The 25,051-nt window shown below is 50.6% G+C and overlaps 1 protein-coding gene across 5 annotated transcripts in view; it reads right to left on the bottom strand.

Moving 5' to 3' along the window:
- TNS3 (tensin 3) overlaps positions 1 to 25,051 on the bottom strand; it is a 296,848-nt gene that overhangs the window by 143,277 nt on the left and 128,520 nt on the right. For 4 of the 5 annotated variants that reach the window (XM_053608816.1, XM_053608817.1, XM_053608818.1 and 1 more), the window contains 4 exons: positions 11,146 to 11,198; positions 10,240 to 10,411; positions 7,886 to 7,936; positions 6,020 to 6,142 (listed from right to left, as the gene is read on the bottom strand). In XM_053608816.1, coding sequence (XP_053464791.1) covers positions 6,020 to 6,142; positions 7,886 to 7,936; positions 10,240 to 10,389 — 324 coding nt within the window. In that variant the 5' untranslated portion in view covers positions 10,390 to 10,411; positions 11,146 to 11,198. Of the gene's footprint in view, positions 1 to 6,019; positions 6,143 to 7,885; positions 7,937 to 10,239; positions 10,412 to 11,145; positions 11,199 to 21,227; positions 21,572 to 25,051 lie in introns of those variants that run through there. The other variant, XM_053608814.1, reaches the window with a different exon arrangement.

Below are 25,051 nucleotides of genomic sequence, written 5' to 3'. Positions count from 1 at the left end.
GACACCACCAGGAGAAACGAAAGCTATGTGACAGGCCACTGTCAACCCAAACCACAGAATGCCATCTTCTACATACCACTGTGACCTGGAACACCAATCAGTAGACCACAGCCTACACTTCTGACCACTACCTGTTTTCCTACAACCTACGAGCTAAGAGTCGTTTTTATATTTTTAAATAATTGGAGAAAAATCAAAAAAGAATAAGATTCCATTGCAGATGGAAATTCCTTGAACGTCAAATTCCAGAGTTCATATATGAAGTGTGACCCGGGAACACGGCCATCCCTACTTTTTCACATATCCCCCAGGCAGCTGCTGCCCACACTACAGGGACAGGATTCAGTAGATGCAGCAAGACCAGGCAGCTGCAAAGTGCAAAATGCTACCTGGCTCTTTTGGTTCCAGCCGTCATTGTTGTTTGGAGGGCCCAGGCTGGATTCGAACCTGCCAGCTCAGGTGTATGTGGCCGGCGCCCTAGCCGCTTGAGCCACAGGCACCAAGCCTACCTGGCTCTTTTGAAAAACATCTGCCAACTCTCGATTTAGAATGACATAAAGCCAAAATGGAAGGGTCTCTTATATGTAGCTTTCTATAACTTCTTGAAAAGGAAAAAATTCAAACCAAAATTCTGATAAACCCAGAATCACACATGAATGTCAGCCAGAAGCCTTCCTCTCTCTGGTAAAAATTAAGAGCATGCTTTATAGATATTCAAGGTAGGCACTCAACAAACCCTTTATACCTAAATCCCGGCATATGCGGCTCCTAGTATGCTTCTTGCACAAAACTATATTGTACAGAAATCCACTTACAAGGGAACAGCAACATCTCAGCCAAATAGGCACACAGAGAGGCTGGTGGCATTCACCCGTGACATCAATAACTTCTGAGGCACTAAGTATAGATATATACATCAAGTATTAGGAGACCTGAAGGGAGAGATAAGAACGCAGTAACAGTAGGGACTTCAAACCCAGGTTTCGGCAATGGACAGAACACACTGACATAACATACCCACCTATGGCTCAGTGGGTAGGGCGCAAGCCCCACATACCGAAGGTGGCGGGTTCAAACCTAGCCCCAGCCAAACTGCAACAGAAAAATAGCCAGGCATGGTGGTGGGCACCTGTAGTCCCAGCTACTCGGGAGGCTGAGGTAGGAGAATCGCCTAAGCCCAAGAGCTGGAGGTTGCTGTGAGCTGTGATGCTACAGCACTCTGCCAAGGATGACAAAGTGAGACTCTGTCTCTAACAAAAAAAAAAAAAAAAAAGAAAGAAAAGAAAAGAAAACAGCGTACTTGGCCAGGCATGGTGGCTCACACCTGTAATCCTAGCACTCTGGGAGGCCAAGGCAGGAGGATCCCTTGAGGTTAGGAGTTGGAGACCAGCCTGAGCAAGGGTGAGATGTCATTTCTAATAAAAATAGAAAAATTAGCCAGGTGTTCTGGCAGGCACCTGTAGCCCCAAGTACTTGAGAGGCTGAAGCAAGAGTATCACTTGATCCCAAGAGTTTGAGGTGGTGGTGAGTAAGGCTGACACCATGGCACTCTAGCCTGGGTAACTGAGTGAGACACCATCTTAAAAATAAAAGAAGAAGAAAAAAGAAAACACTGAACACTGTATGAGCCTAACACAAAACATGTGGTTCACAAGCTGCAGAAGCACATTCTTCTCAAGTGTGCACACACATTCTCTCACTTAGCTCCTATGTTAGGTCACAAAACAAGTCTTAACAAATTTAAGGAGATGGAAATCATACCACGTATCTTTTCTGACCACAATGGTATGAAACTATAAATCAATACCTGGAGGAGTCCTGGAATATTGACAAGTATGTGGAAATTAAACAACGCCTTCCTGAACAACCCCTAGGTTAAAGAAGAAATCAAAAGAGAAATGCAGAAATAGCTTCAAACAGAAACAGAAACACACCATATCAGACTAAGCAGTTCTAAGAGGTACGTGTATAGCACTAAATGCCTGTGTCAAAAAAGAAGAAGCTCTCCAATAGAAAACCTAATGTTGCCCTTCAAGGAACTAGAAAAAGAACTAAACCTGAAATTAGTAGAAGGAGGAAAAAAACAAGGATCAAAGCAGAAATAAATGAAATAGAGACTAGAAAAGATCAACAAAACTGAGAGTGGGTTTTCTGGAAAGATCTTTAGACAGACTAAGATAAAAAGAAAGAAGACTCATATAAAATCAGATTAAAGAGAAGTCATCGTAATGATGCCAAAGAAATACAAAGGATCACAAGAGACTGCTATGACAATGTATGCCAGTAAAAATTAGACACCCTAGAAAAAGCAAATAAATTCCTAGGCACATACCGCTTGCTAAGACAGAATCCTAAAGAAATAGAAACTATTAACTTCCTAGCACTCTAGGAGGCCAAGGCAGGTGGACTACCTGAGCTCATGAGTTCAAGACCAGCCTAAGCAAAAGCCAGACCCCATCTCTAAAAATAGCCACGCTTTGTGGAGGGCGCCTGTAGTCCCAGCTACTTAGGAGGCTGAGGCAAGAGAATTACTTGAGCCCAAGAGTTTGAGGCTGCTGTGAGCTGTGATGCCACAGCACTCTACCAGGGGCAGCAAAGTAACACTCTCTCAAAAAAAAAAAAAGAAAGAAAGAAAGAAAATGTGAATAGACCAATAACAAGTGAGGAAACTGAATCAATAATTACTCTCCCATCAGGGAGAAGCACAGGACCTTGATGGCTCCACTGGTGTGATTCTACCAAACATTCAAGGAAAACGGACATCAATTCTTCTCAAAACTCCTTCTCAAACTCTGCTACGGTGTGCATATTTATCCTTTCCAAAAATTATGTTGAAATTTAATCCTCAATGTGGTGGTTTCAAAATGGGGCCATTTTTTCTTTGTGACAGAGTCTCACTATGTCACCCTTGGTAGAGTGCCATGGTATCACAGCTCACTGCAACTTCAAACTCTTGGGCTCAAGTGATTCTCTTGCCTCAGCCTCCCAAATAGCTGTGACTACAGGTGCCTGCCACCACGCCTGGTTAGTTTTTCTATTTTTAGTAGAGACAGGGTCTGGCTCTTGCTCCGGATGGTCTGGAAAACTCTGGAGCTCGAGCTATGCACCTGCCTTGGCCTCCCAAGAGTGCTAGGATTACAGGTGTGAGCCACTGTGTTCAGCCAGAGATTGGGACTTGAAAAGGTGATTAGGGCAGAACTAATTCCTTATGATGGGAGTGGGACTGGTAGCTTTGTAAGAGGTGGAAGAGAGACCTGAGCTAGCACATTCAGCCCCCTTGCTGTGTATTACCTTGGAACTCTGCAGAGTGTCCCTACCAGCAAGAGGGCCCTCACCAGATGCTGCTCCTTGACCTTGAATTTCTCACCCTCTATAAGTCTAAGAAGTAAATTCCCCTCCTTTAGAAATTAATTACCCAGTTTCATGCACAATAGAACCTCTGTAAGTTTCCCACCCAAGGAACTATAACAAACTGGCCCACATACAGAGTGGTCAACATAAGGACCTAGGCCTACTGAACTGATAACATCTGTGGTATATGTTGGGTCTATGAAAATTGGATCAGTTTACAGAAGTGATCAGTGTAGGGAGGTGGTCAACTACAGGAGATTCTATTGTATTCTGTTACAAGCAACAGAAAACAGACTAAGACAAACTCTCCCAGACAAAAATTGAAAAGGAGGAAATACTTCCAAAGTCATTTTACAAGGCCAGCACTAGCCTGAATATGACGTCTTTTCTTAAAAGATCCAGATCATAAGTATTTCAGGTTTTGCAGGCCACCAGGTCTTGTTGCAAATACTCAAACCTCTCATTTCAGTGTGTACAGAAGCAGCCAGGGATATATGTAAACAAACGGGGGGCTGGGTTCCAACCCAACTCTATGTACGTACATTGACATTTGGACTTCATATAATTTCCCCATACATGCAACTCAGCTCACAGGTTGTAGGAAAACAGGTAGTGGGCACAATTGGCTGGTGGGCATTTGTGTTTTAGTGTAAGCAACATTCTTTTGGACTTGAATAGTTTGGAGCTGCTCTTAAACAAAAATCCCAGAGTCACTGATTATACAATTAGCTGTGAATATTCTTCAGCAAACAAAAGCTGTAGTGTAGATGAAATTTCTCAAAAGGACCACACAGGCTATTTCTGCTCAGTCAGTAACTAGGGGTGGGTGGGTTAGAGGAACAGGACACACCCCCGTGAGCATGACCCTCCACGTCACACGGGGGATGTGGGCACATGGCAGGACCAACCCTTGCTCTGCTCCTGCCCAGGCTGAGACAGGCCCAGCTATGTGAGCAATTCCTGGCATGTGTGGAAGGAAACACACATTCTGCAAAGCAGGCAGATTTCGGCAAATGTCAGCGATTTCACCCCCACGGTGATGATGATGAACTTCTGCTAATGTCCACATCAGCAATTTCAAATACAAAGAGGGCTTATCCCTCATGGCACGTTTTCTAAGCATTTCAAAAACGGTTTTACATGACACCAGAGCAGGACGAGTGAAGCGCAAATCATTTCAGAGAAGTTTCAACATGTTCCTGGGGGAGTCCACTAACAAGCTGTGTCCGGAGAGACGGAGGGGCCTAAGGAAAGGACGCAGTTTAGAAATCGCTAGATGATGATTCCATCACTGGGACCTACGGGCTTTAAATAATTTCTAATTTCTTTCAATTTCATTTAAAAAACTGAACAAGTAAGAAGAAATGGACGGCTAAGGGTGGTACTAGCCCAGTATCCTTTGAGGACGCAGCTGGCAGCAGGGCTGCGTGTCTCACAAGAGCCCAGGTGCAGCATCCACTGGTCTGTTCAGTGATCTTGGTCAATGGTGACCCATCAGCATTGGGCACACTGTGTCAAAATCACCAGGTCAAGCCTGAAGAGCTTAGTTTGTTTTAATTTATAAGAATTATACTTGTTAAAAAGTCTCTTACTCTCTTTCTAAATTTAGTTTGCACTAAAACACTGATTTGGGCGGAGACTCCTTATTTAACACAACAGTGAAAGGTCAGGTTGACATGGGCAATTTGGTAAGCGTACTAATGGATGTATCTGTCTATGGAGGGAAACATATTCAAGACAGGTATGACAAAACAGCACAGAGAGAAGGAAATGACACCTGTGTGCACCTGCTGGACCAAATGCCAGGAGCCCAAAGAGAAGTTTCTTTTAAGCTGAATTCCATAATACAATGATTTCTGTGCAGCTTTTGAATGTGAAAGGCAACGTGGAGGAAAATGGGCACTTTTACCATGAAATGTCCACATTCCTAGATGTTGGTATGATCCCAAGAATGCAGTGTCTAACGTACAAAATTGTGGGCTGCTCCCTGATGGATGGTGACCCTGCTCACTGGCAATGTCCCTTCTCAAAGGATTCCTCAAGGAGTCTGGGATAAGCTGTTCTCATGTAACAAAGTGCCTCATGGAAGGAGGCAGCCTTCCAACACCAGTCTCCTCTAAGGACTCAGGGGCAGCACAGGCGGCTGAGGGCATTAAAGAGAGCGATCACATGAGGGCAAAGGAGGAAACATGAAGGTAGCCCACGGACCTTGTGGCTGGGCCACCGGCCACCCTGTAAAGATGCATAGGAAAGACCAATGCTCCCTGCAAGAGGATCAGCACCATCACAACTGATTACCAGCCTAAGATGACACAGCCAGTCTGGTGCCATCCATTCAAAAAGTGACTTTCTACAAGAAACAAAAATGAATATAAGCAAAAGGATTTGCTCTCCTTACCATCTGATGTTAGTTTCAAAATCCTCAATCTTGTAAATTCTAAGGCCAAACTAGGGGAAGTCCGGTAACTCTGTTTGCTTGTCTGGTTTTAAGGGCAAGTAGGAAAACCCACTTGAACCCCTTAGGAACACCTCACACTAGCCAAAAGGCATCGTGGAGACAAGGCCTACCAGCTCCGCATGGGACTAGCACTGGTCTCCATCTCATTGCCCTCATTTCCCAGGACCCCGGATCCCCGGACCCCAGGTGCGTGGGAGGCGGGGCGCTCACCCTGCAGTGGATGACGACCACGTGCTGGGGGTCGCTGTTCAGCCAGGACTCCTGCGCCTTGCATATGGTGCACATCTTATCCAGGGGCGGCGCGTGCAGCTCCGGCCAGCCCACGTCCATGATCTGCAAGGGAGAGGCAGGCCTCAGTTCCCAGTTCCTGAAGCCCTCTGGGCCATCTCATGATGACCTCGCTCGTTATCAACACCTTTTATTGAGGACTAAAGAACCACACAGTGTGAGTCTCTTCTGCCACACTAGGAGCAGCACAGCCAGCCCCTTCATTGGACAGAAAAAAATATAGTGTTATGTTGTCCACACGTGTCACCGCTTCTTCCAAGGGCTCACTTGCTCCACTGCAGCTGGAGTGACAAGTCTAGAAAGGTCTCTGGAGAGTTGCGCATGGTGCAGGACTGTATGGGGAAGGCCTGAAGCCCAGAGAGACCTGAGACGGGACTCTTTGCTGCGGCCCAAATCGCTCCACTCAGGCTAAAAATCAAAGCCTGGGGAACATAGCTGGCCATTCCCCCCTACGCTGTGCAGATGACACCTTCAAGACAAAGGACAGCAAACTCCCTAAAAGACAGGAATGTGCCTTTGAAGGAGGAAGCACCTTCAAACTTCGATTCAGTTTGCTGCATGGACAAAAGAAACCCCTGTCACGTGATCAGGCTGTGCTGGCTCTGTGCACAGGGACAGCAGCTCCAAGCATCTCGTCCAGGGTGTCACAGAGGCCACACAGGGGGCTTTCTTTCCTTTTATTTCCTTTTTCTAAGTGGAGAGGATTCAGAGGTCCTCTTATTATTAAGGTCGTAGACATAGCGTAAAATGGTTGGAAATCTCGGAAAACTGCCAGGAAATAGAAAGTTACTGAACCACTGCAACATTTTGAGGAGACTCTCCAGGTTTCTATGTCCATTTAGCATAACTGAGATACTATTATACGTAGATTCTATATTCCTTTTTTTTTTTCTTTTTCTTTTTTGAGACAGAGTCTCACTTTGTCACCGTTGGTAAAGTGCCATGGCATCAGCTCACAGTAAACTCAAACTACTGGGCTTAAGCAATTCTTTTGCCTCAGCCTCCCAAATAACTGGGACGACTGGCATCAGCCACAACGCCAGCTATTTTTAGACACAAGTTCTAGCTCTGGCTCAGGCTGGTCTCGAACCGTGAGCTCAGGCAATCCACCCACCTTGGCCTCCCAAGTGCTAGGATTATAGCCATGAGCCACCGTGCCTGGCCATGAATTCTATATTCTACTTTTTAAACTAGTATTAAATAGGCAATTTACCACATTAGTTTTCTTTTACTCTAATGGCTGCAAAATATTCCAACGTACAAAATATATACATCTATATACCATAACTTATGCTTACACAGTCTTCAAAATTATCTCCCAAATTTTGCTACTGGAAACTATTAAGGTAGCAGAACCTTGTGGTGAACCAGCAGACCCCTGTGGTGCTGGGGTGTTCTTTATCTGGGTCATGGTGGTTACACAACTCTCCACAGAAGATGAAGTGGCACAGACACAAACACACACAGAAGCTTAGGCAAAACGAGTGAGATGTGACCGAGGTCCGTGGACCGTAACAATTTCCTGCATAGATATTTTACTATTAGTTAACAAAACCTTAACCTTTGGGGGAGCTGAGGGAGGAATACATGAAATCTCTGCATTGTTTTGGCAACTTCCTATGAATTTATAATTATTTGCAGCTAAAAAAAAGTTTTCATGTAAGAAAATAACCAATGGATATGAATAATTCCTAATACCCTTTATGGAGACTAGTTAACTACTTTTGCACAAGCAGAGTATTACTTACATTTAACAAAATTCAGAATATAAAGGGATAAAGTCCATACCTTTGGGTTCAGCTTTGTAAGGTCATATCTCTTTTCTGAAAGGTTTAACACCTACAAAGAAGGGGGGGAAATTTTTTTAGACAAGTCATCAACTCTAGAGCTGAAAGGAGAAAATACAATTCCATATTTAGACACTATTTACCGTCGAGGTATGGGCTGTTGTAAAGATTGAGTAGAGAGGTACATCAACACAGAACAAAAATCAAAATCCCTAAAGATCAAGGTGGCATCCTGAATCCTTCATAAACAAACTCTACATAAGTTCTATAGAACCAGCATTAAAACAGGCAAGTTACCATGTTACTATTCTTTATTCCGATGACTTACTATTATGCTTATATTCTAGCGTACAGAATATAGAGTGCCAAAAAATGTATACACATTTTAAGAAAGGAAAAAAGGGTATTAAAATTGCAATACTCACATCATGTTTGACTTTTGCACTTACAAGAAATACGAGGTACCACACCCAAGATAACTAACGTTACTGCTGTATGTTGAGTATGACAATTCTAATAGTTTTTTCCTTTCTGAAAATGTATACACATTTTCTGGCATCCTCTGTATACATATGTATCTATGCATTCACACACACAGAGAGACACACACACACAACCATACTTTCCCTGGTCTTGCTCCTAAAAAGTACACCTGTGCTGAGGACAAGAGGCACAGATGGAATCAGGAGGCAGACCTGCCAGGAAAAGTCCCTCCTCTACGGTGCTGCAGGCCAGGCCTAGAAAGGATTGGGTTCATGGCCAGCCAAGAGCCATGTCCTAACTTTACTGAAAAATCAGAGCTGTTTTCTGCTTGTTAAATACTCAAGTAAAACAAAATGAAAAGAATAATGCTCCAGCAGGAAGGGGCCTTAACAATTAACTGAACACCCTTCTCTCTGCAGAGACAGGACGTGAGGATCAGGAGAACAGGGCTGGTCAGGGTCGCCCCTTGAGGCCCATTCCTAAGTGGAGGGGCTGCCCCTGCCCTGATGTGGGGTCCACATTTCATGGTTAACCCGGCGCTAGGTGCCTCCTGTGCCTACTGAATGTTGTCCCCGTCCCAGCCCCATCAGAACATCAGGGTGCAGCTGACCTTCCTACAGCAAGAACAGACACGTCACCCTGAACATCATCCATAAAAAGCTTGTGGGATTGGGGACCATTTGGTTTTTATATCTAATTACTGGATGAGTAAAAACCGAGATGAGCCTTCCCTGGGGTCCTTAACTGAGGACCTACACAAGACACACATGTGGGTCTTTTGTCAAGGTTTTCAAAAAGGTCCTTGTCCCAAAACAAGTAGTGGACCCTGGCCCTGGCCACACTGCAGGAGGCAGACCCTGGTCCTGAGAAGGCCCCACAGTCTGAGGAAGAAATGCCCCAGACCCAGCCCAGTGCCATCTGGGACCTTGGGCAGGGTCTCCTTGCACAAGGTAGGCCTGGGGACAGGGCAGGATGGCCAGAGAGGAGGTTTGGGACATGCTGAACAGCCCTGCGTAGTTTCCAAAGGAGGGCACCATGGTCCTGCAGAGCAGACCTCCTCTGAGCTAGAGGGAGGAATCTGGGAGAGAGGACCCTGATGACAGTGTGACCACTAGACAGGGCTCGCACACCCCTTCCCTGTCCAGGGCCAGGGCACAGCCAAGTCTGGCTTTTGAGGGAGCAGGAGGACTGAGCCTTGCAAGGCTGCTCTGAAGCCAGAGGCCACTTCCCGCTCTGCCACATGGGACACTTCCCCCACCCCAAGTCTAGTCATGGGAGAGGATCCACAAGAGATAAGGAGGCAGATGGGGAGAAGGTGCCAGGAGACAGGCCTCTATACCGGCCAGCAGCCCAGGAACAGAAAACAAAGTGCCTGGCGGAGGGTCAGACTTAGTGAGAGGCTATCAAGTGGAGGTTCTACCACTGGTATGTTTGGAAAGCCCAGCTGTCTACTTGTCTCCAGGGCAGCCCCTGGTTTCTCCGACACCCACCTTATTTGTCTTCCTAATTTCTTGTTCAGGAGAGTCACAGGTTTGCCTTTTGATACCAAGGATGCCATAGGGGACCCATAGGGGTGGCTGGCCATGGCCACGTCCTGAGGCATCATGGAGCCATGCTTACTGATGAGTGACACCCCTCAGGGCAGGACGAGGCAGCAGCCATCACCGTGGCAGCGGTCACATCCCGACAGCTGCCTAGGGCGAGGCCTAACGCGGCTCCACGGGGACTCGGCAGGAAGGCTGCGCAGGACCAGCGCCACTGCGGGTCACCGCGTGAGTCCAGGCGCCAGGGACGCTTCTGCACAGCGCCCACTACCGGGCCTGCCCAAGCTTCCCTGGGCACGGGCTGATGAGAGCCAGACCCCGCACTCACCAGGTAGTTGTCCCCGTGCTTGGACCTGAGCATGCGTGTGACCTCCTGCAGGGCGCGCAGGTAGGACTCCTCAGAGCAGCCGGCGGGGAAGGACACTGCGATGATGCGCTCCGTAATGTAGGTGAGGTCCAGCTCGTGGCCCTCCTCCATGGCGGGGCTCAGGACGGCAGACCTACAAGAGAGGACGCGGGGTGCTCAGCAAACGCAGGTGAAGAACCAGGAAAGGGGAGAGAGGGCGTCCACCCACAGCACCTGGAGAGGCAGGCTGTGGAACCAACCACACATTCTCTACACTGTTTCCCAGTTGCACAAGGGCATGAGTCTAAATTTCCTTGCAGGGCACGATTTGGTACCAAAAGCTACTAGGAGGAGATACAAAGAGAAAAATCAGCTCAGAGCAGCAATGCAGGGGCTGGGATGGAAAAGGAGGAGGACGCAGGGAGTCAGCGGGAGGGGCTCCTGGGGTTCCGTCCAGAGCAGGGGCAGGTCTGCATCAGAGTTCGAGGCCAGCACGGGGCAACTGGGAGGAAGCACATTTTGGATGGTGGCTGGAGGAGGCCCCTCCAGGCACCTGCTCAAAGGCTCCAGTGTGCTCTACTCACCCTGGAACACCCCCCCACACACACACAAAGTTACACTTATACAATCAGGCCACCACAATGGAATTGTTTATGAAAGGCAGTCACACATGTTTCAGAAATTGGACTTCCCATGCTTAAGATTGCACTTAGAAATGGATATTAAACCTGGTATGTATCACCTTAGATACTTTGATTATTACTGTTTGAAATCACAAAAGAAATTAAGATTACTACAGAGTAAAATAACACCATGTCCAAGGTTTCTCAGTGGAGATCTGACCCACGGCCAGAGGCACAGGGAAGTGTTACTCACATGGGCACTCACCTCAACGGTTTGTCACAGCACAGAATCGTGGACGGCTTAGGGCTCCTCGGAGCCTGTAAGTAACAACAAGGGTCATGTTCAAGTTTCCTTCCTGGCCTATCCACGTGGCACATTCCCCACTGAGAAGGAACAGGGGCAGCTATCCCACAGAGGGGGCTCAATATACACGTCATGTGTTTAAAGTCACCAAATGACATAATTTTATCAACCAGCAGCAAAAGGGGCTTCTACAAGGAGACAACAAGACCCTCCCCAAGTCAGGGCAAGGTGGGCGGATGCTCTGGGACTCAGAAGCCACTCAGTCGGCATGAGCTGCTATTACTGTCACTGCTGTTGTTACCTACTTGAAACAGTCAATTAATGGATGACTTTCAGGAATTCTCAGTTACATCTACTCTTTTTTTTAAGATCCTATTCAACAGAAAGAGAAGGCTCGGGTTGATTACTACAGTTGTCCACAGCCAATCTGTGTGTGCATGCACGTGTGTTCATGCATGTGAGGGCTAAGCTCTGTGGTAAGGCTACTTAGAGAAACTATTTCATGGGATACATCCAGCAACTTTATGAGTAAGAATGATCTCCAACATTTGGAAGTGAGAGAAATAGACTCAGAGAGGTAAGAGGTCTCCTGAAAGATGGCAGACACGGGAGGGGAAACCCAGACATCCCCGGACAAGGCATATTGAATGCTCTTCCCACCCTGAGTCAGGTGACATCAAGTGACGCTGCAGGCAGGAGGCCCCCAGCGAGGGCAGGTGGGACAGTCCTCCTGCTGTACATCAACACTGGCCCACAGACACCCTTCTCAGAAGTATCGACACCCCTAACTTATAGCTAGGGTCCCACGCAGCAGGTATTGTTCACCGGGGCTCCCTCAGTGTGAAATGAAGGGACAGAAGATAGAGTCTATGATAGTTCAGAGATCACCAAGACAGACGTTTCCCTTCAATCATACCAGCACAGAACCTAGTGACAATTCCAAAACCAAGAAAATAACCATCTCGGCTTCAAAACAAGGGAAAGAATTGGAGCACATGCTTTTGAGGCCAGGGGCTGGACCATGTCCCCATGTCCACACTCTTCACTGTCTGTCCCTGGGTGAGCTCCCTGGCCCGCCACTCCTTTGGAAGTGATAGAACAGGGTCAGCCTCAAACATTTGATTCATAGAGATGTCTCATCAATGGTGTAGAACCCCACTGGGTGCTGCCCAACAGGACAAACGTGGCCTGGTGAAGCCCCATAGTCTCCACGCCCGGCCCTCCTCCCCCACCCCTAACTTCTGCGCCACCCTGCCCTATGCCTGGGAAGCTACTGGGTCACCACACTCACTCCTATGAGCCTCCAGACCTGACTCGAGGCCTTCCATAGCTCAGACTGGAACTCTGAAAATTACCAGTATTCCTATTAAAACTGCAAAAATAAGTTTCAAAAATATTTTTTAGAAGTATTGGTAGGACAGTGCCTGTGGCTCAGTGGGTAGGGTGCCGGTCCCATATATCAAGGGTGGCAGGTTCAAACCCAGCCCCGGCCAAACTGCAACAAAAAAATAGCCGGGCATTGTGGCAGACATCCGTAGTTTCAGCTATTCAGGAGGCTGAGGCAAGAGAATCGCCTAAGCCCAGGAGTTGGAGGTTGCTGTGAGCTGTGATGCCACTTTACTCTATAATAAAGTGAGATTCTATATCTTAAAAAAAAAGTATTGGTGACTGATTTAATATTTCAGAGGACAGATTGTTACCGTGTATAAAAGAATCATTCAGAATACAGCTACCCCAGGGACAAACTGAATGCACAGAAATGAACTCATGAAAACCTGAGACCCTCACTCTTCACCCCAGGCCTCAGGGCCCTGCTCACAGGAGGGCAACTCCACACTCACTCATGTGGGCACACAGCGTGGAATTAAATGTTTTGCCGGGTCACTACCACAGCAAGAAAATGATATACTGAAAACCTATCTAGGCTAATTCATGCAACCTGTACTCGTGAGACTAAAATTAAAGCAGCACAGATACAGTCTTAATAGAGCAAATCCCATTTCAGGGAGACTCTTAGCTTAAAAAGGGAGTCCCAACTATTTCCAAAAGTCATCAATACTCCCACCTTTCAGGCAGCCTCTGAAGGTTGGAGCTGCCAGGGGCTGGGTGCTACAGAAACACTCGAGATCTGACCCTGTCCAGACCATGCATCCTGAACACAGCAACGCGGGCACACACTGGCGTAATCCCTGCAACTGTTCTGTAGTTACAGGACCTGAGCCAGGCTTTCCGTTTTCCCAAGATCACACCGTCACATAACTCAACAGATACAGAAGCATTGTGATAGTGACCCGGCAAGACATTTCATTCCATGCTGTGTGCCCACATGAGCAAGTGTGGAGTTGCCCTCCTGTGAGCAGGGCCCTGAGGCCTGGGGGGAGGAGTGAGGGTCTCAGGATGCAAGAGGAACTGCTTTTCCTGAGGGAACCCAGCGCCCACTCCCTCTGCCACAGACAGACACACAGACTGTTGTCCTTTCAACACTTCCCAAGTCTGACTCAGCATTACACACCTTGATACAATATCACCATGCTTGAAACCTGAAACCAGGCAGATTGCATCCACTGACAACAGGCTCACAAGAGGACACGGTAGCCTGTGACATGACCAGATGGAGGCTCCAACCCCTGAGATGGTGAAAAGGCAAGAGAAGGTAGATTTGCACAAGCCGCTTATCTGAAGTGTTCAGAAGCACAGGCTTCATACGAGGTGCCCCAGAGTTGCCCAGAGGAGCTCCTTCCTTAACCTCTGCATAGGGAAGCCGGGGCAGAAAGGAGGAACTGCCCCGCCCGCTCATGCAGCCAACTGTCTATGTGAGTCTGCACTCGCTTAAACTGGGGCGATGACCCACAGCATCTCAGGACCACCCTCCAAGGTCACAAGAGCTCCACACCCACTTGCATCCCCACCCCAGACCAGCTGCTGTCCACCACACGCCTTTTCCCAGGCCTGGCCACCCCCAAAGCCAGCGTGGGGCTCAGCAGCTTCCACAGCCCGTCAGCAGACAGCCTGTCGCAGAACCCGGCAGAAACCCTAGTGAGCAGCCTTCCCCATCCCTATTTTGCAGGTTGGGAAATGAGGATTTGGTAAGACTGATGTATCTAGAATCCCAACATTTCAGTTGCAGGAACCTCTGCTGACACCAAAACTCTGGACACCTTCCAACCTCCTGGCTGTCAGCTGGGCTACAACCCATCCCGCCAGGTCTGCTCTGAATCAGATGGTCAACAATGACGTTAAGAGCCTTTGTTCAGAGAAGCTAGTCTGCCTGTACTAGAGACAGAAACTGCAGCTGATCCATCACCTCCAGGCCTCTTCTGAGATCCGATGAGCCTTGAAATCTCCCTGAATTGTTCAGGGTCTAAATCTGGAATGAAGTAGAGAATGTGCCCAAGACAGGTCCCTTGATACACTGGGACAGAGCCCAACACCCAGCTGCTCTGCTGTGAACTGAGACAAGAGCCAGACCCAGGCAGAACTTGAAGGGCTGCCGACAGTCTCAGAAACCTGTGCTTGTCAAGAGGTTACTCGGGGATGAGTATACCTACACTCGGGAGGCAGAGATGTAACCCCCTCTTTGTACACCATAGCACATTGTGGGGCTAAAGGATGACTGAGAAAACTAGCTAGCTGCAGGTTTATTAAAGAAGGGCCCTAGCTCCTGAGACACCCTGAATCCTAACCTCATACGGTGGGTGTAGAAAACCCCCTCTCTACTTGTCCTGGTAAGACACCAGTCCTGCAGATACGTGTTGCAAACTCACTTTCTCCCGGCGCTGTGCGAAAAGACTGCCACCCACTCACATCCTGGGAAGCCTTCTCTAGCTGTGCTGTCTTGTACAGACCCATCACAAAAGGCGATCAAATCCAAGTCCTTCTTGAGCAGAGTTCCCGTGAGACAGGAGCACAAACTACCTCCTTTGTCCCCTCCCATTCTCCAGGGTGAAAAATCCAGGCAGCAACATGTCCCACCCAGCTCCTGCTGGGCCCGCACCTCCCTCACCTGTGTCCCTGTTGGCACGCACTTATCACAGCCTTAAACTCCCAAAGGCGCTAAGGGAAAAGAAGGGAAAAGGGACAAGGCACAGGCAGAATGTGTGGTTAAGGTTAAACCAGCAAAGGTAAACCCACAAAGACCGCCCTGTCCCAGGCTCCCCGCTGCTCAGAGGCGTTTCCTCCTGGAGGGCCCGGGAGGTCATCCTGGCCTGTGACAAAGTGGCCCAGCAGTCTCCTTGAGGTCACTAACCCTCCTGGTCGTCCCTTCTGATCAAATGATAGCTGTGGACCCAGCTCTTGGAGGCCATCCCGCCATGGGCTGCTTGAGTCCATGAGTGAGAAGTAAAGAGTGTTCCTCAGATAGAGAATTAGATGAGCTGCCCAGAGGGGCTCTCCTGCTCAGCATATTTTTGGAAATTATTACTATTGGTTTATTTTGCTAAGGAGGTTATTTTTTTTTTCTTTGAAACCAATCAAAGCAATAACAATTTTGCAGCCATAGCATACAAACTCATATGACCATCTCTCACTTGGCAACTGTGAGATTTCAAGTGCCGACACACATTTCACTATATTGAAACAGATACTTGGTAGTATGTTACACCCAGGGGGGACGAAGACAGGACCGCAGAGAAGTGAAGACCCACTTTCTTGGGAGAAACTAGACGAACCTTTTAGCAAAGCCTTTGGGCTCCATGTCAGGCTGTCTGGGCCCAGTTCGGGCTCCACCACTTTGTAGCTGCAGCCTTGGTAAAGGCCTTCCACCTGCACCAGCCTTCTCTCCTTCCTCTTTCCAGGACGCTGCTGTCATCCCTCCCTCACCCTGGGGTCAGCAATCCACACATATATTTGAGGGAAGGTCTGCAGGGCACAGAGTGACCCTATAGCACATGGCCCCAGGGTGCCCTCCTGGAGCATGCCGACACCAGCTTTCCTCCTCCTGCTGGGCCCCGCCCTGCAGCTCACCATTCACTAAGACCAGCGGGCAGCTGAGAATGCCGGGTGACAGCACTGCAAACATCCCTACGAACACATTGTTGTCCACTGTGACCTAGAGCTTCTCTCTCAGAGGGCAGACCCAGTCAGAATGGAGGCCTGGGGTTCAGCCTCTTTCTGTGCTTGGGAGCAGGCTGAGGCTGAGGGCGTGGGGGAGCACAACTGGGTAATGCAGGAAGGAGAGGGGAACTGGGGACTCCTGGGAGTGAAAAGGTCCCTGGGAATTCCCCAGCTGACTTCCAGAGAACATTTCCAAAGCAGTGTTCACTAGAGCTGCACCATCAACACTCGCACCACCCACCACCTGGCAGGAGCCAGCAGTGCACACACTCACCAAAAGTACCCATGGCGGGGGTGGGGGGCGCCCGGGGGCAGCAGGTGAAGGAGGAGGGCTCCATCCCCCCTGCAACAGAACTTCCCAGGAGGTTCACAAAGCCCCAGAGAGACTTCCTCATCCCCCGTGTGGGCTGGGTTCCAACTCCTCCAATGCACCCCTCCATGAGGATCTGGGAGCCCCCACCTGAGAGGCAGGTTAGTTCTGTGGCAAGTTTGTAATCATGGACACCCCAGCTCTGGTCAGAATTCGGTTTTGTTTTGATCCATGTCCTTCTCAGCTGATCATTTTGACAAATCAAAAGTTTCCACCTGGAGACAGCCCCGTGGACACACGGCAAGGGTCAGCTGCCCAGAGCCCAACAGGCAGACTTGGGCCTGATTACAGGTCCCACCACCTGCCAGCTGCAGAATCTGGGGCCAGGGCATTTATGAGCCTTGGTGGGTCCACCTGTGGTACGGAACAATGCTGTCCCCCTTGTGAGGCCATTCACAGGATGCAGATAAAAACGTCCAGTGCCCGCCTGATGCTTATGACAAGGCAGCCCTGCTCACCGCAGGTTGTCACCTTGCCTGATGCTGTACTTTGCCATCGGCATGTCCATGATGAACTGCACAGTAGCTCCCTGTGCTGGGGCAGCTGCTATTTAGCGTTTCCAACTGCGAGGGAAGAGCAAAGGCATGCGGGTCTCCACAGGACGACTGTGACAGCACCAGGAGCTCAGAGAGGCGAGTGCCGTCCAGGCAGAAGCAGCTCAAAGCCAGTGGCACTGGGGCTGGGGGATCCCAGCAGCCACCTGCTGTGAGCCCCACAGGCAGCAGAAAACACTCCTGGCACAGCATGACAGGCCTAAACCCTCACAGTGTGGCCCAGCAAGCTGGGGTTGGAGCGACACCAGGATGACTCAAAGCCTTCACAGCAAACATCCTGCACTGCCTTGAACCCAGACCCCAACCTGCGCTTTCTCAGAGGGATGTCAGGTATTACTAGTGGACATGTTGTTTCATTACTTTTTGAAAGACAAGGAATGCAGCGCTCTAGAAAATCACCCTGAAAATCTTACCGTAAGACACAGGAAGGGATACAGGCTATCTACTATCTTCATTTCACAGAAAAGGTACCTAGATGACCTTTCAGCCAGGGCACTGTCATCACACCTACAGCTACCAGTGACCAAGCGAAAACAGAGTCAATGGTGAGTGTCTCCACGGAGGTTCTGGGTTTCTAGTAACCATCTAAGAGCAGATACCATGTGTTTCCTATAGGTGTCTGTGAAAAGCGACCCTTCAAACCAATCTAACGCAAGAACAACACAGTAGCTAGTCCTGGTGGCCCTAATGGGACCATTCACACTGCCCCCAGAGGGCCATCTGCAGAAGGTATTCTAAGTATGCCGTGGTGGTAATGCAGCTGGGCAGTGGGCAAGGCCGGACCACCCACGCCATTCACCCACACCCACCCTCCAGGGGCCTCACAGAGGCCCACCAGCGCAGGGCCCACCTGATGACACATGGCCAAGGTCAGCTTCCCCCAGCCCCTCAGTGACCCAGAATACAGTGGCTTCCCTCCAGAAATCAAACGCTACACAGGGTCCCAGCCCCTGGAGACAGGGGCCACCTGGTGCACAAAAGGCAGGAGAGTAAGTGGTGGGAGGCCTGCGACCGGGGTGTTGGGCGAGTCTGCACCTGCGTCCCACCACTCACCAGCAGCACGGTCACTGATTACAGGCGGGCACCTCACCCTCAGTACCCCAGGCTCCTCATCCACAAAATGGGCTGGTAATTATAGCAGCCTCACCAACATGTTCACCTTGGAAATAAAGGCAGCACAGGCCTGTCATACCCTCACGACAGGGCCTGGTGTGGGTATATGCAGCCTTGGCACCTATGATGCATTCTCTGGGACTCTGTCAGATCCACAGGAAAAAGAGAAGGGAAGGGAAGTGCCTGAAAATGCTCACTCAGTGGGCGTGGGAGGGGGAGCGGGGGTGCTCCATCCTGCAGACATGCAAGATGTATCACATGCTCCGTGGGCCTAGCGTGGGGTGTGTACCCTGCAGGGGGAGGCAGTCAGGAGAGGACAGCTGGCCTGCAGCAAACCATGCCTACGCTGGGTTCCTAACACTGGTGCGGAGCTCCCAGTGGACAGTCCTTCACCAGCTTCCCACCAGTGATGGGGTGAGGGCAGGTCCTCAGCCTGCCCCTGGAGGCCTGGGTGGTCTGGCCCCTGCCTCCTGGTGTGCCCCCACCCTCTCCTTTCCTGCCTTCCACATGCCACTCCTCCCAGGCCTCTGCACGTACCACCACTCCGCATTCACAGATCCAAGCTCATCTGCTTAACTCCCACGGCTCCTCAGGCTCTCAGCTCAGACAGCGTCTCCCAGCAAAGCGATGCCTGATCTCCCTGCCGCCCCTGAATCAGAGCCCCGTTCATGCCTTCCTGTCCCCCTCAGTCTTCTCTACTGCACCTTGTGAGATGGAGTAGAAGTGACTGATTGTGGGGACTCCTGCCTGAGTTCCACACGCCCAACATTCAGATCAAGCTGGGGGGCTGCTGGTCCAGCCTGCAGGGCAGTGCCCTGGAAGCAGCAGCCACAGAACACGTCAGTCTGCAGGATGCAGAAAGGAAGAAATGTACCTCTAACCCCAGAGTGTCTAAGGCACATCTGGTCGTTTTAAAAGGCACGAGGATACTGCTTTTACTTTAGGACAACCAAAGTCAGTGTACCCAAGTGACTTCAAAAACCTTACCCAAAAGAAGAGCAGGCTGAAAAGCGTTTTACCTCTGCCCCTCCCCAGGTATAATGTGTGGAATAAAGGAAACTGGATGCTTAGGTACAAAGACATCCACACTGAATGGAGACAGGATTAAGCGTGGACTTGAGTCAGCTCAGTGAGTGCTGGCAGGGTAGTTTGGATACCCATGGCTATAAACTATGGGGCTTTCTTTCTGACTGAGCTGGGATCAGAATCCTACCCAGGTACTGGCCATAGTAACACGTGTCTTTGCAAATGCTTTCTCCTGTAACTCACTGAGACGACTCTTGGAGAAGCGGTCTCCTTAGCACCCCTCCGGTGAAGAACCTGGAGCAGTGTGTGTATCCCCTTGCCCGGAGGCCCCTCACCCCTGGCATGGAGCAGGATGCTGGCTCCAGCCCAGGTTAGCCAATGCTGGACCAACCAACACTGCCCCTGCTTCCGCTCACCCATGATCTCTGCGCCAGAGCAGACTCAACAAACAGGAACCACTTCCCACCTCCCCTCATCCTCCTTGGCTCCTGGTGAAGAGTAAATAAAGGAAGCCCTTCTGGGGCTACCAGGCTAGGAGCTCAGCAAGGCCTGAGTATGCAGAATCCCAGTTTCTCCAGGTGTCGTTAAGGCCTGTGTGTTGTTCCGGTGCCCTTACCCTTACAGGCATTGAAAGCCCTCAGTGTAAACAGCTCTAAAACAGAACAAAAGCCACTGCCAAGTCCACAAGGAAGCGGGACTGCCTGGGGCCTGGTGACAGGGCACACAGATCACAGCTGCTGAGCTGTGGGCAATTAAAGGGACAGGGCTGGGACACCTCTGCACATTTTGCTTTTGTTTCCTCCAGGCAAGTGGAGAGAATAAATACATTGAAAACCTTTATCAAAGACAACCATGTTCAGTTGACAAACCTAGAGGCATTCATTTGTTCATCCCTTCATTTATTCCCTACCACCTGGCATGCAGGGCTCAGGGGTTCAGCGCACACGCTTAAGAGTACCTGGGTTGGAAGCAGGTCTGTCGCTGGACTAGCTGTGTGAGCTTGGAAATTTACCCACCCTCTCTGTGACTCAGTTTCTTCATCTGGATTGGAGAAAGAATAATGGTAATGCTGGCAGGATTAACTAAGGAGACACACATAAAGGGCTTGGAACGGGGCTAAATAAATAGTAGCTACTTATTCCACCATTTTATTTGTCTACCAGTCCTGGGTCAGGACCCTGAAACGTATTTTCCTCACAAGTTCCCTCACGATATTAGCTGTGACCACAGTGTCCATTTAACATCAGGAAGTGCAAGGCTCAGACAGGATAAGCGATTTTCCCAAAGTCACACAGTTCATAAGACATTCTTCCCTTCCAAAACCAGAATACTAGAAACAAGTTAATTATAAATGTTGCCAAGCTTGATATTTTTCCTTAAACATGATCAGCGATCATCAGGGAGATTATCGGAATTGCCTGATGAAATACACCTGACCAACTGTCAGAGGTTGGGAAACTAAAATAGTGTCATTTTGCTGTCAGTGTTCAACTATGAAAAACAATGTCTTGTTCAGACTGCGATTACATCTGTTTATTAGTAACCAAATATTCGCAAAATCCTGTGTCCCTAGCAGGAGCTGGGACTGCTTTACGGCCATATGGAAGGAGAAGACGGAGGGAAAAAAGCAAACAGGGGGACAGAAGCAGTGACGGGGAACAGACATGTGTCCTTATAATAAAGTCTGATGCTCCCCTTTGCTCTCACAAAATAAACTTCTAAGAAGGGGCAGGCAGGGCAGACAATCCTCGGAAGCAGTGTGACGTACCATCATGTATGGGCAGCATCCAAGCACAGGGTAAATGTAACTTGGAATGTCACTTAGCTGCAAAGCAGCCAGTGCAGAGGCCAGCAGAGGAGGGCAGCTTGGGACAAAGTGTTCCGTGCCAGCCTGTGAGAGGCCACATCCCGGGGAGTCGGGAACTTACTGTGCTGGGCCTGAGCAGGGCTGCTGTTGCTGGCGGCTGGGGGCTGCTTCTCCCTTCCAGAAGCAGCTCCTCCTACTGCATGGCTCCTTCCCCTGCTTTGCAGTCAAAGGCACCCCTCTTCATGCTAACGCCCTGGCAGCCCTGGGCACAGGAGGCAGCAAATCAGCTCAACAGGTGGCAGCGCCCCGGTGAGCATTGGAGTCTCCAGGATCACAGCCAGGAGCAGCGGGCAGGTGCACCCGGCCCCTAGGTGATCACGCATGCTTGCACGTAGCTCACAGGACGGCGTCTGCCCGGGGCTGAGGGCCAGCCTGCCAAGGGCCTGTGGGGATGGGAACAGGCGCTGCAGTCTCCAGGAGAGCTGTATGATCAGGAAGCTGAGCTGGCTGTGCCTTCCTGGGGACCAGCCCAGACCCAGCCTCCAGGGAGATCCGCCCTCCACGGGGTACAGAAATCCCAGGCATAGACACAGCTTCTCAAAAGTTCCGCTGGGACAAAAACCCTGCTGGGAGTGCCTGGGAGGGCAGGCACTCCCCTCTGTACCCCAGACAACAGGCACCTGGTGCCCACCCAGCTGGCTTCCTCCCTCACTCACTCCCACTTTCCCTCTGTCCTACCCCAACCCCCAAACCCCCAATCCGCCCCCCCTTCACAGTGTCCTTCCTTAGCTCATTTTTGTTCCACCTCATTCCAAACAGAATTGGAGACAACTCATCAAATCCATTCAACACAATTAAATAAAAATTTCAAAACAAAAACGGAACTAAAAAACGAACACACAAAAACAGGGTCAAAGACAGCATGGCCCGCTGGAGAGATAGAGGCATGCAGAAAAGCCTCGTTCATTACAGAATCAGGCGCTCAACCGGTTCCGATTTTCCTGGAGGCCAAAACAAAAAGGGAGATCTAGGCTGGATACTCCTGGCCAGATCTAGGTGACATGAGGACTTCAAAGGCCCCCGAACTGCCTGGGGTTGGGTTTAATCGGTCACTTAGTGCTGGGAGCTGGGAAAGGAGGGGTGGAGGGCCCAGACCACAGCCCTCCTGTCCTCAGCGCCAGGCCCACCCTCAGCAGCTGTTCAACTGCATCTCTCAGTGACACAGTCAGTCACAGCCCTTACAGTGACAGGGAGATCTATGGTCACTCTTATAATGATGTCCTTCATGCACCTATGTTCTTTCATTTTTATCAATTGTTTCCTAACAAAAACATTTCTTCACACAGGTAAGACCGCAGGGAAGGGAGGTGGAGGGGCCCCCACAGCAGTGTCACCGGCCTGGGGACACCTGGTCCACAGGAGGCCACATGGTCTCTCCTTCCAGGATGGACACAAAGGGGATGGATGGTAGAGGCAGACAGATCAGTGAGGGTGGGGTCAAAACAGGACCATCTGGCCCTCACCAGCCACAGTTCTCAGACAGGGCTCTGAACTCTGCTGAGCACGGGTTTCCACCTCTGTCAAATGGGTACACAACGCCAGCCTCCCAGGACCCCTGTAGGGACCAAGAAGATGCCGGGGAAGCACCAACACCCTCAACAGCCCTGCCCACAGACAGAAGGTTTTGGTCTCTGCTTCCAGCCCAACCCAACTCCTGCATTTACAAACAAGGAAGGGCGGCGCCTGTGGCTCAAAGGAGTAGGGTGCCGGCCCCATATACCAGAGGTGGTGGGTTCAAACCTGGCCCCAGCCAAAAACTGCAAAAAAAAAAAAAGGAAGGAAGGACAAGAAAGAGTGGCCAGGAGGGCAGCGGGTAGGTGGGCAGCGGCATCTTGGGGACAGCCGATTCATTCCCTGCTTCTTCACAGTGATAAAAAAAAAAAAAAAAAGAAAAAAAAAAACAGGCCAAGCCCTGGGCATCCAGCTCTCCCCAAAATACTCCCAACAGGAACACCCTCAATTGCAGGTAGGGGCCAGCGGGAAGCCCCACCCACAGGTGAGCAAGGCACCAAGGCCAGCTCCAGGGGCAGCAGCTTCGAGTTGAAGGCAGAGAACACCTGCAACTGTGTGTGCTGATGTCGGCAGTCCCAGGAAGTCTGAAAGCTCTCTGTGGCAGGAGAGGCTCTGTGCACTGAGTCCACTCTCAAGTGTGTCCTGCAGACCTCGTCCTGTGCTATCAGCCTGCCCTACCCTGAGAGAGCCCTGAGGCCAGCCCCCAGACAAAGCACGGGCACATCACTGAAGACAGCCCCCACCAAGTCCCAAGGAGGTAGACACGGGGTCCTACACATTGGCACATCAGGGCCAGGGCGTGGGCAGCAAAGCCACTGAAGAAGTTAGAGACCCAGTCACCGGCAAACAAGAGCTACAGAGGCAAGTCCTGGCCCTGCAGCCAGCGGGCCCATGGCACAGCAAACAGAGTGGAGGGAGGGTCGGAAGACAGCCCAGCTGGCCTGCCTCGATGGGCGAAGGGTCTGCCCAGAGGGCACTGGAAAGGGTCACCTGGCTCAGATGACACCTCCCCAGCCCCAACAAGGGCACAGCAGGGCCTGTGCTCTAGAATGAATTGTGACTGAAAGGTGTGACGCAGACAGCGCAGCCTTATTAAGGTGGAACTCAACCCAGACTGGGGACTGGGGAAGAACAAGCAGACAGGGCTCTAGTAGGCCTGCATACTGGCCGCCGGAGCTGTGCTGGGCCCTCACAGCCACTTAGCAGCCGTCCACGAGCCCCAGCTCCAGGCGGGCTCTCAGCAGTGCTCTAAATAGAGCTAGGCTAGCTGGGCTTTCAGCTGCCAGTTCTGCAGACACACACAGAGGGCGGCCCTGGAGCTGGGGCTCTGACCGTGCCCGGGTATGCTCATGGGAGCCCCAGAGCAGCTGGGCCCGCAGAGGCAGGGCCATGAGCGAAGTCCAGTCAGAACTAGGCTTGGGAAAACCGCCATGTGCTCTGCCTCTTGGTCCTGCAGGTGAAGGAGCAGCCGGCAGGATGGACAGCAACTGCCCGCTCCCGGGCTGCTCAGGGTGCCCCTGCGACTCAGGGCCCAACAAGCTCATAATAAGACCAACCTTCCAACGTCTAGACAAAAAGACAACAAGAAAACCACAAGAGGTAGGACTGAAAAATAATTTCACAGGCTGTCATCTTATAAAGCACCCCCACCCCCCACACACAGGGTCAGTGCCTAGAGCTCACGGAGGTAGGCCTTCAGCTCATGCCCACTGGAGGTCGTCCCCTAATGCAGGGACACACGGAACAGTCAGCAACAGGACTGCACCCCCCGGCACAGGAAGCAGGTCCTTTGGAGCTCGTTTCCTGAACCCCCAACCTGTTCAGACACCTTCCTGCCTACCCTCATGTCCATGGCTGCAGACAGGTTCCCAGGAGAGCCAGGCCTGTTGCCGGCACTACGGGGAGATGGTGAGAGTGACAGAGAGGAGGGATGAGGATGAACTGAACTGAACAGGTAAGAATCCCGTCCTGAAGGTGGAGGATAAACGAACACATGAGGTCCATGAAGGGAGTGAAGGCAGTGGCAGAAGGGGAGGCAGAGCTCACCTCCAGCTGCAGAAACAACACCTCTCGGGGCGCTCATCAGGGCAGTTCTCAGGAGGGGCCAGGAGGACTGGGGGGTGTCTGACACAGAGTTGTGGGCCTGGGGGTTGGGGCAGTGGGGAGTAATTCCCTAGAGCACAGTCTGGATGGAGGAATGAAGAGGCATGTTCTGTGTGGAGGCTGGAGCAGCAGGGGTTGTGATGTGGAGGGGCAGGGCTCGGGCCACAGCTCCTGAAGCCCAGGGGCTAGCGGATTATGCTGCTTCTGCAGGAGCCCCGCAGAGGTTTCTGCAGAGGGGAGTGACAGGATCCCAACTGTGCTTTTAACCAG

Source organism: Nycticebus coucang, chromosome 11 (genome assembly GCF_027406575.1).
Source record: "Nycticebus coucang isolate mNycCou1 chromosome 11, mNycCou1.pri, whole genome shotgun sequence".
Classification (NCBI taxonomy): domain Eukaryota; kingdom Metazoa; phylum Chordata; class Mammalia; order Primates; family Lorisidae; genus Nycticebus; species Nycticebus coucang.
This window is presented reverse-complemented; position numbering and strand designations above follow the sequence as displayed.